Source organism: Podarcis pityusensis (assembly GCF_964106645.2).
Source record: "Podarcis pityusensis genome assembly, chromosome: 11".
Lineage (NCBI taxonomy): Eukaryota > Metazoa > Chordata > Lepidosauria > Squamata > Lacertidae > Podarcis > Podarcis pityusensis.
In genome coordinates, this window is record NC_138036.1 from 17033934 (window position 1) to 17046927 (window position 12994).

The 12994-nt window shown below is 42.6% G+C and overlaps 1 protein-coding gene across 7 annotated transcripts in view; it reads right to left on the reverse strand.

Moving 5' to 3' along the window:
* Positions 1 to 12437, reverse strand: part of RANBP3L (RAN binding protein 3 like) — a 51050-nt gene extending 38613 nt beyond the window's left edge. For 4 of the 7 annotated variants that reach the window (XR_013977612.1, XM_080973521.1, XM_080973518.1 and 1 more), the window contains exon 1: positions 11927 to 12436. Coding sequence is in view for 5 of the 7 variants with exons in the window: in XM_080973521.1 (XP_080829647.1) it covers positions 11927 to 12131 (205 nt within the window). In the remaining 2 variants the exon portion in view is untranslated. Of the gene's footprint in view, positions 1 to 11926 lie in introns of all 7 variants that reach the window. The other 3 variants (XR_013977613.1, XM_080973520.1, XM_080973522.1) reach the window with 2 other exon arrangements.
* Positions 12438 to 12994: the final 557 nt, after the last annotated feature.

The following is a 12994-nucleotide window of genomic DNA, read 5'->3' on the forward strand; positions in this document are numbered from 1 at the left end:
GCTCGGAAACGTACACTGGGAGCCGATGTAGGTCTTTCAGGACTGGTGTTATATGGTCTTGGTGGCCACTCCCAGTCACCAGTCTAGCTGCCGCATTCTGGATTAGTTGTAGTTTCCGGGTCACCTTCAAAGGTAGCCCCACGTAGAGTCAGGAACAGTGTGTCAAGTGCATGGCAAGGATGTTGAACTAGCTGGGCCTTTGGCGCCTGATCCAGGGAGGCTCATCTTGTGGTCTTAAAAATGCCTTTGTTTTTGTTCGTATTAATATGTCGAAAAATCAGAAGGGAGCTTTCATTCTCATCTGCTCTTCCAATGACAAGTGCTTCTGCCGTGATCTAATATATAAGGCAGTCTTCATGCATACACACACTCTCAGATACTGTCTGGTCTCAGCCAAATGAAGGGAATCCTCTTCAATTTGTCAACCCACATAGTTTTAAAGATCCTGCAGCAGGATGTAGGTGCTTCAGGGTGAAATCTGAAGTACGACTCTTAAACCCAAATGTCTGCGACATCAGTCCTTTTTATGTTCTCTGTAGCAACTTGCATTCTAATATGCAAACCACCTTGACCTGGAGTAAAATTAATTCTTTTTTTTAAAGTAGTAGACATAAGTAGCTGAAGATGGTTCGAAATGGGAGGATATGTCCATTTCATTTTATCCTTTTTCCAATTTTAAGTTTCGTTCTCCGCATTTCCACATCACTCTGCATTTTTAAAAAAAATCACAAAAATCTACGTGCATTTTAGTGCGAATTTTTCCTAATATACAGTGGTACCTCGGGGTACATATGCTTCAGGTTACATACGCTTCAGGTTACAGACTCCACTAACCCAGAAATAGTACCTCGGGTTAAGAACTTTGCTTCAGGATGAGAACAGAAATCGTGCTCCGGTGGCATGGTGGCAGCAGGAGGCCCCATTAGCTAAAGTGGTGCTTCAGGTTAAGAACAGTTTCAGGTTAAGAACGGACCTCTGGAATGAATTAAGTACGTAACCCGAGATACCACTGTACACACAATTTTTTTGCAAAGCAAAACATGTAGAAAATACTAATATAATGTATTTTCAACAATATGTGCAATTTTATGCACACCTTGCTCTGTGCGCCTATGCATTTTTAGATACATTACTTGGTTGCTTTGCAAAACTTCAGAGAAGAAGAGGTTCTGAAGGGTTTGTGTATTATTTTGCAAAGAGTGACTTTGGCATGCTCTCCTTCAAACGCGACCTGAATCAGATTTCTCTACTGTGTCTACTTAGGCTAGAGCAGTTCTGGTGCTGCTCAAACTCAGCAGAGGGCAGTAGTGTCCAGCCCATTGCAGATGCCTTACAGTTTTCTCATCTTTGACTGTAACCTTAAAACTAGAATGCGGAAGCTGCGGGGAACCTAAAGCAGCTGTTGGATTCCAGTTCCTTCAACCAGCATGGAATGATATTCAGGGATGATGGGAGTTGGAGTCTGACAACATCCAGAAGTCTGCAGGCCCCCCCATGCTTACCTACAAGGCTTACTAGCCTCATCATTCAGAGTTTTCTTTTAACAAGAACAAATTCTATCATCTTTCCCAGTGGTCTCTTCCTCCGGCTTTCTTTAGGAAGGCTAAAGTTCAAGCATTAGATGGGACCACCCATTTTTATCATGGAAAAGCAGAAACGCTTTAGCCTTGTGACTTTAAAACATATTGCACTAACGAAACAAAACAAAATAAAGGGAAGGAAAAAAAGGATGTGGGAAACCAAATAACAGACTCACTTTGGACAACCATGAGAGAATGACTGTTTACTAAAAGCTGGAAGGCCGTAGGAAGCTGGCAAGGATCAGAAAAGTTCTGTGCCAGAATTAGGAGCAGGGGAAAACAAACTGTTGCAATAGCTGAAAGCTCAGATCTGGGAGGAACTGAGGGAGTGTTTCTGAGTGGCTGCATTTCTGACTGGCAGAAAAATCAGGAGACTAAGATATCACAGTATGTTATAAACAGTAAAGGACTTATTCTAGTCAGGGTGGGTAGGAGGAAACACATATGTCTAGGGTAGCCACTTATACATTACTCCCAAAAGGAAATGTATTATCAAAACAGAGGGCACATTAAATTTTCATATGCTAACATGCATATTGGTGCAAAGATAGAAACAGGGCCCCTCCAGACCGCTGGCGTATTGTTGGTGCATTCTGCAACATATTCTTCGCACAATGCATTAGTACATTAGTGGTGGATTTCTTCTGCTTTATTTTTTTCTGCTGTGATACATCCCCAACGCCACCTCATTATTGCTGCCTATAGCAGAACAAAAGTGGAACAAAGGTGAACCAAAAGATTTATGGTATAAAACGTGGCAGGGTCTCAGCAGGAAGCTATGGGATATGCACAGACTGGAAACAAAGCAGTGTGACCTTCCCAAAATTTCTGCAGGTGCAAAGTATATGGAAAGCGGTATCTGGTATGACCACCCCAGTAGCACAAATCATCCAGAATGCATGATAACAATAGCATCCGGTCCACGATTTCTCTAATTTAGAAAGAAATGCAAAACATCTCACCACAGTGTGAGCAACTGAAACATGGCAGTAAACTGCTAGTTGTTTAGAGTATTATTATTGTGTATGTATATTTTTAACAGCCAGGGAAAAGGAGAGGTGTTGTGGAATTTTCAACCCCAGGTGCCAAATTAAGTTGGCTGGCTTTGGGTACTGTGCACCTTTACCGGAAACAAGACTACCGTTTGCAAACAGTCTTGGGCCAAGCCAGGAAACATACAGGCACAAACCTGCCGGCACATTTTATATTATAGTTAAAGCCCACATTTGCAAGCTCACGAAAGCATCAAGGTTATACAGGGTTGCCGAGGTTATATAGGGTTGGACATATATAACCCCCAAAGGGATTTGGCCTTTGGAAGCAGGATTCAGCGGAAATTGATGCTATGTCCAGGAAAATCAGCGGGTTTTTTTGATATTTTGCAAAACAACAATAACTTTGCCCAAAAAAAGTTCAACAACTTTTGTGTCCAGATGTTCACTTTTTGAAATATGGCAACCCTAAAATAATTTTATAATTTTTACCCCGTAAGAAACAACAACAATCCAGTCTTGAGACAACCTAGCATGTAAGGAGGTGACCCCAGATGACCAAAACAGTGAGGCAAGTCCAATGCATCTATATCTATATGTACTGTGTTGTCAGCTGATTCTCCCATGCAAATATTCCCACCCACACACCCACATGGCTATTTTCCTCTCCATTGGGCTTGCTTCTGTTTTCTAAACCTCGCTGACAGGGACACAAGAAGCTGATTTTTAATGAATCAGATTATTGGCCCATCTAGTTCGCTATTGTTTATACCAGGGGTAGCTAACCTGTTGCCTTCCAGATGTCATTGAACCACAATCCCTATCGTCCCTAACCAATGGCCATACTGGCTGGGGGTGATGGGAACTGCAGTCCATCCATATCTGGAGGACACCATGTTGGCTCCCAGAGGTCTGGGAGGTGGCTCTCCAGCGTTTCAGAGATAGGTCTCTCCCGGCCATACCTGGAAATGCCCAGGATTTAAATTAGGACCGTCTGCATGCAGAGCAAATGCTCTCCCACTGAGCTTCTACAGCAAGCATAGCCTTAATATGCATTTGGAGTGAATCTTTGTTCCAGAATGAGAACATCTCATGTGCATGGGGAGAAGAAAAGCGCTTTAGTGATGGCTGCAGAATGAAACTATGGTGGGACAGATGGAAGCAAATAGAAAGGACTGTTCTCCTTCTAACAGTGCCAGCTCACTTGGCAGCCATCTGAGACTATCAGCCAGTTTTAAGGGAGGCAGAAGAGACACGTGGCCTGATCTCTTCTGTTGACAAAAGCAGGAGTCGTCCACGAACAGGCACAGTCGCTCACAGAGGCACTCCGCCCTACGAGGACCCATAGGGAACAAAAGGCAGCGAATGAGGCAAAGGAAAGGGGTGGAGGCAAAGGATACAGGGGCTGCTCCTCCTAGTCCTCCTCCTCCTCCTCCTCCTCCTGAACAACAGCAGGACGCACACTCTCGGCAGGCTGGTTTCAAAACTGGTTGAGACCGGATTGCTCCAGTCCTGAGCAGCTCAGCTACTTTGAGTGCAGGAGGCTGCTGGAAAAGTCACTGCAGAAGCCTGCCAAATAGGCCGCCTCTGGCTGGTGGGACTGGAATAACCCACTCCTTTCTGCCAAAAGAAGACCAGAGCTCGTAAATAAAGCCAGCCTTGTAAACAATCCTGGCATAACAGGGCTCTTGTTTTGTTCCCCCCCCCCTTCCTTTACATAAATATATTGTATGCACCCTGGCCTGCAGCAAACACATTTTCTTTGGTTGCAGCTTTCCCCAACCAGGTGCCCTCAAGTTGTTTAAAACTACAATACCCATCAGGGCCACTAAGGCTTGGGAAGGTTGCTTTAGCAGAGACTAAAGAGGAGTGCAATTTATACCTGTGCTGCTCAGACTTTCTCTCTGCATTCCTATTCTCCAAAAAAACAAAGATCGTTTTCCCAGTACTTTGGGCATGGAACTCCCAGTCCAAAAGTAGCTCATCAAGAAACCTGCTTGCCTTTTTATTTTATGAAGTGTTTGGAAGACATGGCTGTGTAGAGTTGTTTTAGTATGCTTTTTTGGGCGCATGAGCTGTTTTATCTTGGTTTTATATTAATTTTATTAGTGATTTGTTAGCCTGGTTTATACATAGCACTAAGCCAGGGTTTCCCAATCTTGGGTCTCCAGCTGTTTTTGGACTACTGTTCCCATCATCCCTGACCACTGGTCCCACTAGATAGGGATGATGGGAGTTGTAGTTTTAAAAAAACAAGTGGAGACCCAAGTTTAGGAAACCCTGCGCTAAACCCAACTTCCACCAGCATCAACCAATATGGCTAATGGTCAAGGATGGTTGGAGTTGTGGTCAAGCAACATCTGGAGGAGCACAGGCTCTACATCCCTGGTTTAAGCTATTCCTCCACTTGTACCCAACCTCTATATTTGTAAACCTTACAAAATTCTAATAAGCCTCCAGTGACCTCCTTCCACGGGAACCAAACTCAGGATAAGTGCTGTTTGACCCTGAAACTATTCAGTATTTGGTGATAGGGAGGGGGTGGAATTTGGTTCACCTTGCCTTTAAAGGTGATTGCACTATAGTTGCACTAAAACAGTAAGCAAATCAAAACACAGCCACACTTCACGAATCACACTTTCACGAATTTTGCAATGCAGTTCTGCAACTAAGAAATGCATACCAAAAAGCATGTATTGGGGTGGTGTGCATATAAATGCATATATTGGTAAAAATAATGTACAAAAATGCATTTATATTAGGGGAAGTTGTTTGCAAAATGTGCATATTTGTTAAAACTAAACACAAAAGAAAACCTTATTGCGAGGAACTTGCACTACAATGCTGATGAATTTCCATAAGGATTTTTTTTTTAAGCAAACATAGAAATTCTGCAGAAATATGTGGAACTGAATTTACGATTGGGGAAATCAGAAACTGAAATAACATAAAATTGAACAGTCCTCCTCGTAGAAGTGGGCTGAGTGTCACAATATGTTACATATTGAGAGCTGAGGATGCTCACAGCAGCTAAACTGCTTTCTTTGGCATCTCTCGTGGTGACCGCGGTGTGCGTTCCAGCTGTTAGTAAGAACAGTGCCGGAGTTCAAGCATGTTAAGGGTTTGTTAAACTGAAGCAGCTGTTCATGAATTTGGTCCAGTTCACAAGAATATTGGGCTGAAGACCCTAGCATGACACAGCTATGGTGAGGGAGCAGTGCTTAAATGATACAGCGGCCAAGGTGGTGCGTGGCCCCCTCAGCTACTGTTTTCAATAAAGTTGCATGGGGTGTGGAGTTAGTGGGTTTCATTTAGTGTTCCCTACCTATCTCCCAAAAGGGACACGGGTGGTGCTGTGGGTTAAACCACAGAGCCTAGGACTTGCCGATCAGAAGGTCGGCGGTTCGAATCCCCGCGACGGGGTGAGCTCCCGTTGCTCGGTCCCTGCTCCTGCCAACCTAGCAGTTTGAAAGCATGTCAAAGTGCAAGTAGATAAATAGGTACTGCTCCGGCAGGAAGGTAAACGGCGTTTCCGTGTGCTGCTCTGGTTCGCCAGAAGCGGCTTAGTCATGCTGGCCACATGACCCGGAAGCTGTATGCCGGCTCCCTTGGCCAATAAAGCGAGATGAGCACCGCAACCCCAAAGTCGTCCGTGACTGGACCTAATGGTTAGGGGTCCCTTTACCTTTACCTTATCTATCTCCCCCTATAACTCAAGCACTGTAATGGAGAGCTGAAAGCAGATTATACGGCCTAGGACCCTCGTACCTACGGCCTAGGACCCTCGTACCTACGGGACCGCCTCTCCTGGTATGCCCCACAGAGAAACCTACGGTCTGCAAATAATAACATCCTCAAGGTCCCAGGCCTCAGAGAGGTTAGGCTGGCCTCAACTAGAGCCAGGGCCTTCTCGGCTGCGGCTCCAATCTGGTGGAATGCTCTGTCACAAGAGACTAGGGCCCTGCGGGACTTGACATCTTTCCGCAGGGCCTGCAAGACAGAGTTGTTCCGCCAGGCCTTTGATCAGGGCGCAGCCTGACTCCCTCCTCTGGCAACCTGCACAGAACTTTGCTTAATTGGTTGCCATCAATTTGATTTAATTAATTTTTATAATGAAATATTTTTAGATTGTGTGATTATTTGATTTTTTGATTATTTGACTGTTGTTAGCCGCCCTGAGCCCGGCTTCGGCTGGGGAGGGCGGGATATAAATAAAATTTATTATTTATTATTATTATTATTATTATAAAGAAGAATGGATAAGAAGGCCCCACTAGACCTTGGAGCCCTAAGATCAGAGGTGAGCTAAACACTGATTTAAAATTTCCTTTAGCCTATATACTTGTGCTCGTCTTTTGTTGAACAGTCCCCAGTTCCCACTTATGGAAGCTGGGTAGATTAGCCATGTGCCATACTTCACAGAGGAAAAGCCCTCTATTTGAAAGGATGTTGGGTCCAGCCTAGACATAAAAAACTTTAAGAAGAGAGAGTAATTTGCCTATCAACATTTAACACCTGGAGAGCAAGCAGCCAACCTGAACTAATAATAATAATAATAATAATAATAATAATTTATTTCTACCCCGCCCATTTGTCTGGGTTTCCCCAGCCACTCTGGGCGGCTTCCAACAGAAGGTTAAAAATACATTAAACTAGGATGAGATATTGCTCTTTTAATTACAGAAATTATTTATAAAGTTGCACCTAAACATCCGTATTAGCACATATCTTATGCAGATCTGTCTCCTTTTTTTTTTTTGGCAATGAATTGCCTCTTTTAGTATGGTAAGGAAGGGGCCACCCTCAATGCCATCTGGGCAGAATCTTACCATTCCACTTGCACAATTGAACTTCTCCCCTCTTTCCCCCCTGTGGCCACCCCAGGCACTCCCCAGATCTGCTCCAGGTGGTTGATGGAATCTAGAGCACATTTAGGGGCACACAGGGAATGGAGAGGGGGAGAACGTTGTGCAAGCAGAAATCCTTGCAGTGACAAAACTTTCTCATTAGAACTACACTGCATTCCTCCCAATGTCTTTTGTTTGGTAACCAGCATCAGAGGCTGAAAGCTTGCAAATGGCATGTTCTACTCTGCCTCCACTCCTAAGCTATCAGGTTCCTTTCTGGTTCTGTCCCAGACCAACCAGGTTCTTCCAGCCTCTACCCAGAACCTACCAAATCTTGCCTTGTCTCCAGTGTTCCACCTATCCCGGCCTTATCCATTGGGTTTCCCCAAAGGACCAGTATTTTGAAAACAAAAAAAAATGGAAATCATTCAGCCCAATGACCAACACAGGCTTCCTACTAGCTTCACAGATGAAATAACAGACACACACATCAGCAAATCAAATGCTGATTCAGCCATCAGTTTTGCCAACTCACTCACTTTGGAGAGGTAGCTTTTGGATATCACAGCTGCCAACCAATCGACATCATCTATAGCTGACTTCTGATGCAAATATGTGGAGCTGGCTTTTTCAGAGCTTGACCTTACCTTTCAGAGGAAAGGTATTTCAAGTGGGGACACTTCCAAAAGACCTGCCATGTGATAAAAATTGAGCATCTTTCCCCCCACCCATAAACACATTTACTTGGAAGTAAGCCACACACTTCAATAGAGCTTGCTTCTGAGTACATGGTGCATAGGATCACAGCCTTAGGATCAGAGAAGTACATTGTTTTCTTTCATTTCCTTCATGAAGCTCTGGTGTATGGTTGTCAGGAAAAATAGATTGCTTTCTAGGCACACGTCCCGGTGGTTTTCCACTTACCCAACTCCTTTCCAAGGGGAAACTTGCTCTTTAGCAATAGATCAGAACAAATGGCAATCTAGGGGAAACTGGAATTGCCTTTTGCTCAAACTGAGCGCTAAAGAGCAGTTTTCCCCCAGGGAAAGCAGGGAAAGTGTAGATAAGCCCATATTTAGCATTCTGTTCAATGCATGCTACTTTCTTTGGTCTAATAGTGGTGCCTTGCTTTTTCTTTTTAAATTAAAGATAGTAAGAAATAACACTAAACTTTTCAACATTCCCGTTTTGAAACTAAGCTGGTTGCTGTGTATTCATGGCCTGCTTTGATGATTGAATATTTAATATATTTCACTTTACTGTTCTGCTGCTGCTGCTGAGTTTATCTCCCCTATTAATTTATGTGCTTATGGTTTTAAGTAAGCCGCCACAGCCATCAAATGATAAGGTATATATGTATAAAATAAATACAGAACTCCTCATTAATTTCCAGTCTAAACTTGAAATACTCTCATAAATTGATTACAATTTATAACCATCTTGGTTCCGTTCCCATTCAGCTTGTAGAGAAGCCATCCCCTTTTCAAAAATAGCTCTGATTACTTTTACATTTAGCAGGTATTCAGGCACTTTAGTGCATTAGCTGCTGGTAGTTTGTGAAATAGTATATGTTTAGCTCGTTTTACCGACACCTACATTGTTGCCAAGAATCTCACTAAAGCCTTTGAGCTGAAAGCACGACTTGCCTAAACCTGTAGCGACACAGACAATAGGGTTTATTTTAGAGATGGTAATTAAACTTATCGCAAGGTAAAGACTATTATTACTTCTCATTCATGTGTGACTACGCTATTGATTACATCATATATTGTAACCTTATATTGTAAGGGACATTTAGGGTTGCTAGACCAAAACATCAAAAATATGGAACGATTGGAGTATAATGCAACTGAAATAAAGGACATTTATTGGGTTCGGAAGCTTGGTGCTGCTTTGAAATTCTTCAACCTGGGGTACCCAAGCCTTCTTCAACCTGGGGTACCCTAGATGTTGTCGCACTACAATTCCCATCATCCCTAGCCATCAAATCCAAAAGTTAGGGATGATGGCAGTTGTAGTCCAGCAACATTTGGCGAAGGTGAAGGTTGAAGAGCAACTATGACATTATTTTTAAAGCATACTTTAAAAATTTGATGCTAAAGAATTTAGATCCTTCAGCATGAAAACCCTAATAATTAATATAGAAAGGGATATGCTGCGATATATGATGAAATTTGCAGTATATTCACACTTGGCAGGCAACGAACACTGTCAACTGAAATGCTTAATGAAGTGTTTGGAAGAACAGGTCGTCTTCTAACGATCGGAGATATTTTTGGATGCTGCATCAGAACATCATAATTTAATCAGAGGTGCTCTGGCAGCACAAACTGGGCCACTAGATCACAGAGTTCATGCCAGACATGAAACAGGGAAGACTCTGACATCTACAGGATCACTAGGACTTTAACTTTGACCTTGCATTGCAGCTTATCATGTCATGCTGAGAGATCTCAAATATATACTATAACGAGGTACCATAAGGCTAGAAAAAGTTGGCACCATGCAATTGGTCCCAAGCGTCATCAAACAATTAGGGAGCCAAAATATTCTATCATTGCACAATTCACAGTGAGCTTCATAGCCAAGAGAAATTTAAAGGTGGGTGTCTCTGTGTCTAGTCTGAGACCCTACCTTCTGCACTATACTGGTTTTCATCTTAGTGCAACTGGGCTATTCTTCCTTATCTGTGAACCCCATTGGGTATCTTTGGGCTAACCGCCATCTCTCTGCCTAAACTACTTCACAGAGTTGTTGTGGATATCCAACCTATGCTGTTCTAAACACCTTGGAAGAGAAGGAAAAAACATATTTAGCAGTACAATCATAAATGGGCACATGTGCTGCAAAATATCTAGGATATTTTACAAGACATCTTTTAGAAGACATCTGAGGGCAGCCCTTTTAGGGAAGCTTTTAATGTTTGATGCATTACTGTATTTTATTATTTTGTTGGAGGCCGCCCAGAGTGGCTGGGGAAACCCAGCCAGATGGGCGTGGTATAAATAATAATAAATTATTATTATTATTATTATTATTATTATTATTATTATTATTATTTAATAGAAGTTGGTGCTTGGCAATGATGAAAGAATGGCAGTCTGAACATAACAGATTAACATTTGAAGAGGCAGACAAATCTTCTGAGTAAATGTCAATTTCCCTGACATAGCAAAATGGATTGAGGGGTTCATAGAAAATGGGCAATGCCAATCCATAAGGTGTTTAAACGAAGAAGAGCTGAAGAAAATTTTCTTCCTTGTACACTGATCAAATTTTTTTTTATTAAAAAAAATCACTTTCACTGAAAAAAAATACAAGAAGCAAGACAAATCATGCAAATGCATGTGTAGTTTATTCAAGAACCAAAGAGGTGCAGCAGGTGGAGATGAGCTGGAATGTGAAAGGTCAAGCGTCAAAACCCCACTCAGGCATAAAACTGATTGAGTAGCCTTGGGCAAGCCATAATACGCAAACCATGATCTTTAGAGTATTCCTATTGCACCAGATCATGCTGCTTTAGATGCCTGTGGCTTGTGGCAACTTATTACTGGTCCATCTAGCACAGTATTATTTGTATTGACCGACAGTAGATTTCATGGGTTTCCAAAGTTTTCCCTTCCCTTTCTGGAGATGCTGGCAATTGAAACTGGGTACCGTATTTTTTGCTCTATAAGACTCACTTTTTCCTTCCTAAAAAGTAAGGGGAAATGTGTGTGCATCTTATGGAGCGAATGCAGGCTGCGCAGCTATCCCAGAAGCCAGAACAGCAAGAGGGATTGCTGCTTTCACTGCGCAGCGATCCCTCTTGCTGTTCTGGCTTCTGAGATTCAGAATATATTTTTTCTTGTTTTCCTCCTCCAAAAACTAGGTGCGTCTTGTGGTCTGGTGCGTCTTATAGAGCGAAAAATACTGTACTTCTTGTGTGCACAGTTTGTGCTCAGTTACTGAAATACAACCTTTTCAGTGGAAAGATGATTGATATAATTTATAGATAAATAAAGCAAGCTTTCTCTCAAAGTAACTTGAGGACTGAAAGTCAGGGTTGCCCTGTTGGATAAATGAAATTGCAACAGTAAAGTATACAGGGCTAAGTTAGTCAACATGAAACACTTTTAAATCCTATTGATTTCAATGGAAGAGTTAAGCATGGACTCCAGTCAGGAAGAAACCATCACCCTCAAAGCAATGAGAGCACAGCATACTCTTCTAATCTGAGTTAAGGTGCACAGGATTTCACCCTAAATCACTGGAATAAATGGGTTCTAAAAATGTTTAACTTTGGCTTTGCGATGTAGGCAAGCATAACCATAATCCAAATAGCGTTCATGTTAGTATATGTAATCTCCATAGTTTATTACGAGTACAAGGTATGATATTTATTTCTGCACAATCTGATTGTGACGGTCATCATTGAAGGTATTTGCCTTGTGAAAGCACACAAGGCTTGAGCTGCAAATAGGGGGGGGGGAGTCATTTTAAACAAATGAAAAAATAAAATGCTTACCTTCATCTTTGTGTTTACTGTTGTCCAGCGTGTGGAACATGTACACGTTCGTTGTGGCGTCAGCTGCTTGGTTCATGGTCCATGTGTCACTGGGATCTCTTCTTTTGATGAAATGAGACAATTGAGACCTGGGCTCCGTGCAGGAAGCACCTATTCCAGCACACAAGTCATTTACCCTACTTGCAGGAATTTGCTGATTCCTCATCACTGAAGTCCATAGAGCTTTGCAAATGCAGCTGACAGAACACTGAAAAGATAAGACTTATTTTCTCGCCCTCTAAAAGTGGTGGCTGCAGCTTCCCAAGTAAGTAGCTGGCCAGATGTAACTTTGTGCAGTCGTCAGTGATGCTGCAACCTTCTCCAGAATCCCAAAGCAGCTTCTTGCAATTGAACGTTTAAAAAATAGTAAAGCAACTTTAAAGGGCTGGGGGAGTGTCGCAGTTCATAGGAGAGCAAGCTGCTCGGTCAGCAAGGTCTGCGCTTGCTGTTTCTGACAGCTCAGACTAGAGTACTTAAGAGAGAGGCAGAACTCTGGGAGGGGATATGTAAAGCCACGAAGATTAACATAAAGAGGGTGGGCCAGTAGGGAGACTTAGATTTCCTCTGCCCGGGATTTACCAGTGGTGAAGTGGGAGATCAGCTTTCCTGCTCTCTCAGCTGCAGATTTGATAGAGGAACGCCTTTGAAATTAATAGGGTTTCCTCGTTCCTTGCTTGTTGGAATTACTATAGTAAAATAATTGTGCATTCTGAAAAGGGAGGGCTTGGGCAAAGCTAATAACGTACAGGAACATCTGAAAACAAAATACGGTACACACCCTCCAACCTTTTTCAGATATAATAGGAATATACACTCAGAACTCACCTAAGTGTACCATGTTTACAGATTGCTAACAGTTCTGCTTCATCTATGGGCTGTTCCAGACTTTGTTCTTGCACCATGCCTAGAAAGCGCAGTTTCCCACTTATCCTGCACTTTCTGGACACAGGTCCAAGCAGTTTTACCTTTGCCGCAACACTTTCCCCCAGAAAACTCATGATAAATCACAGCAGGCGTCAGTCCACAGAA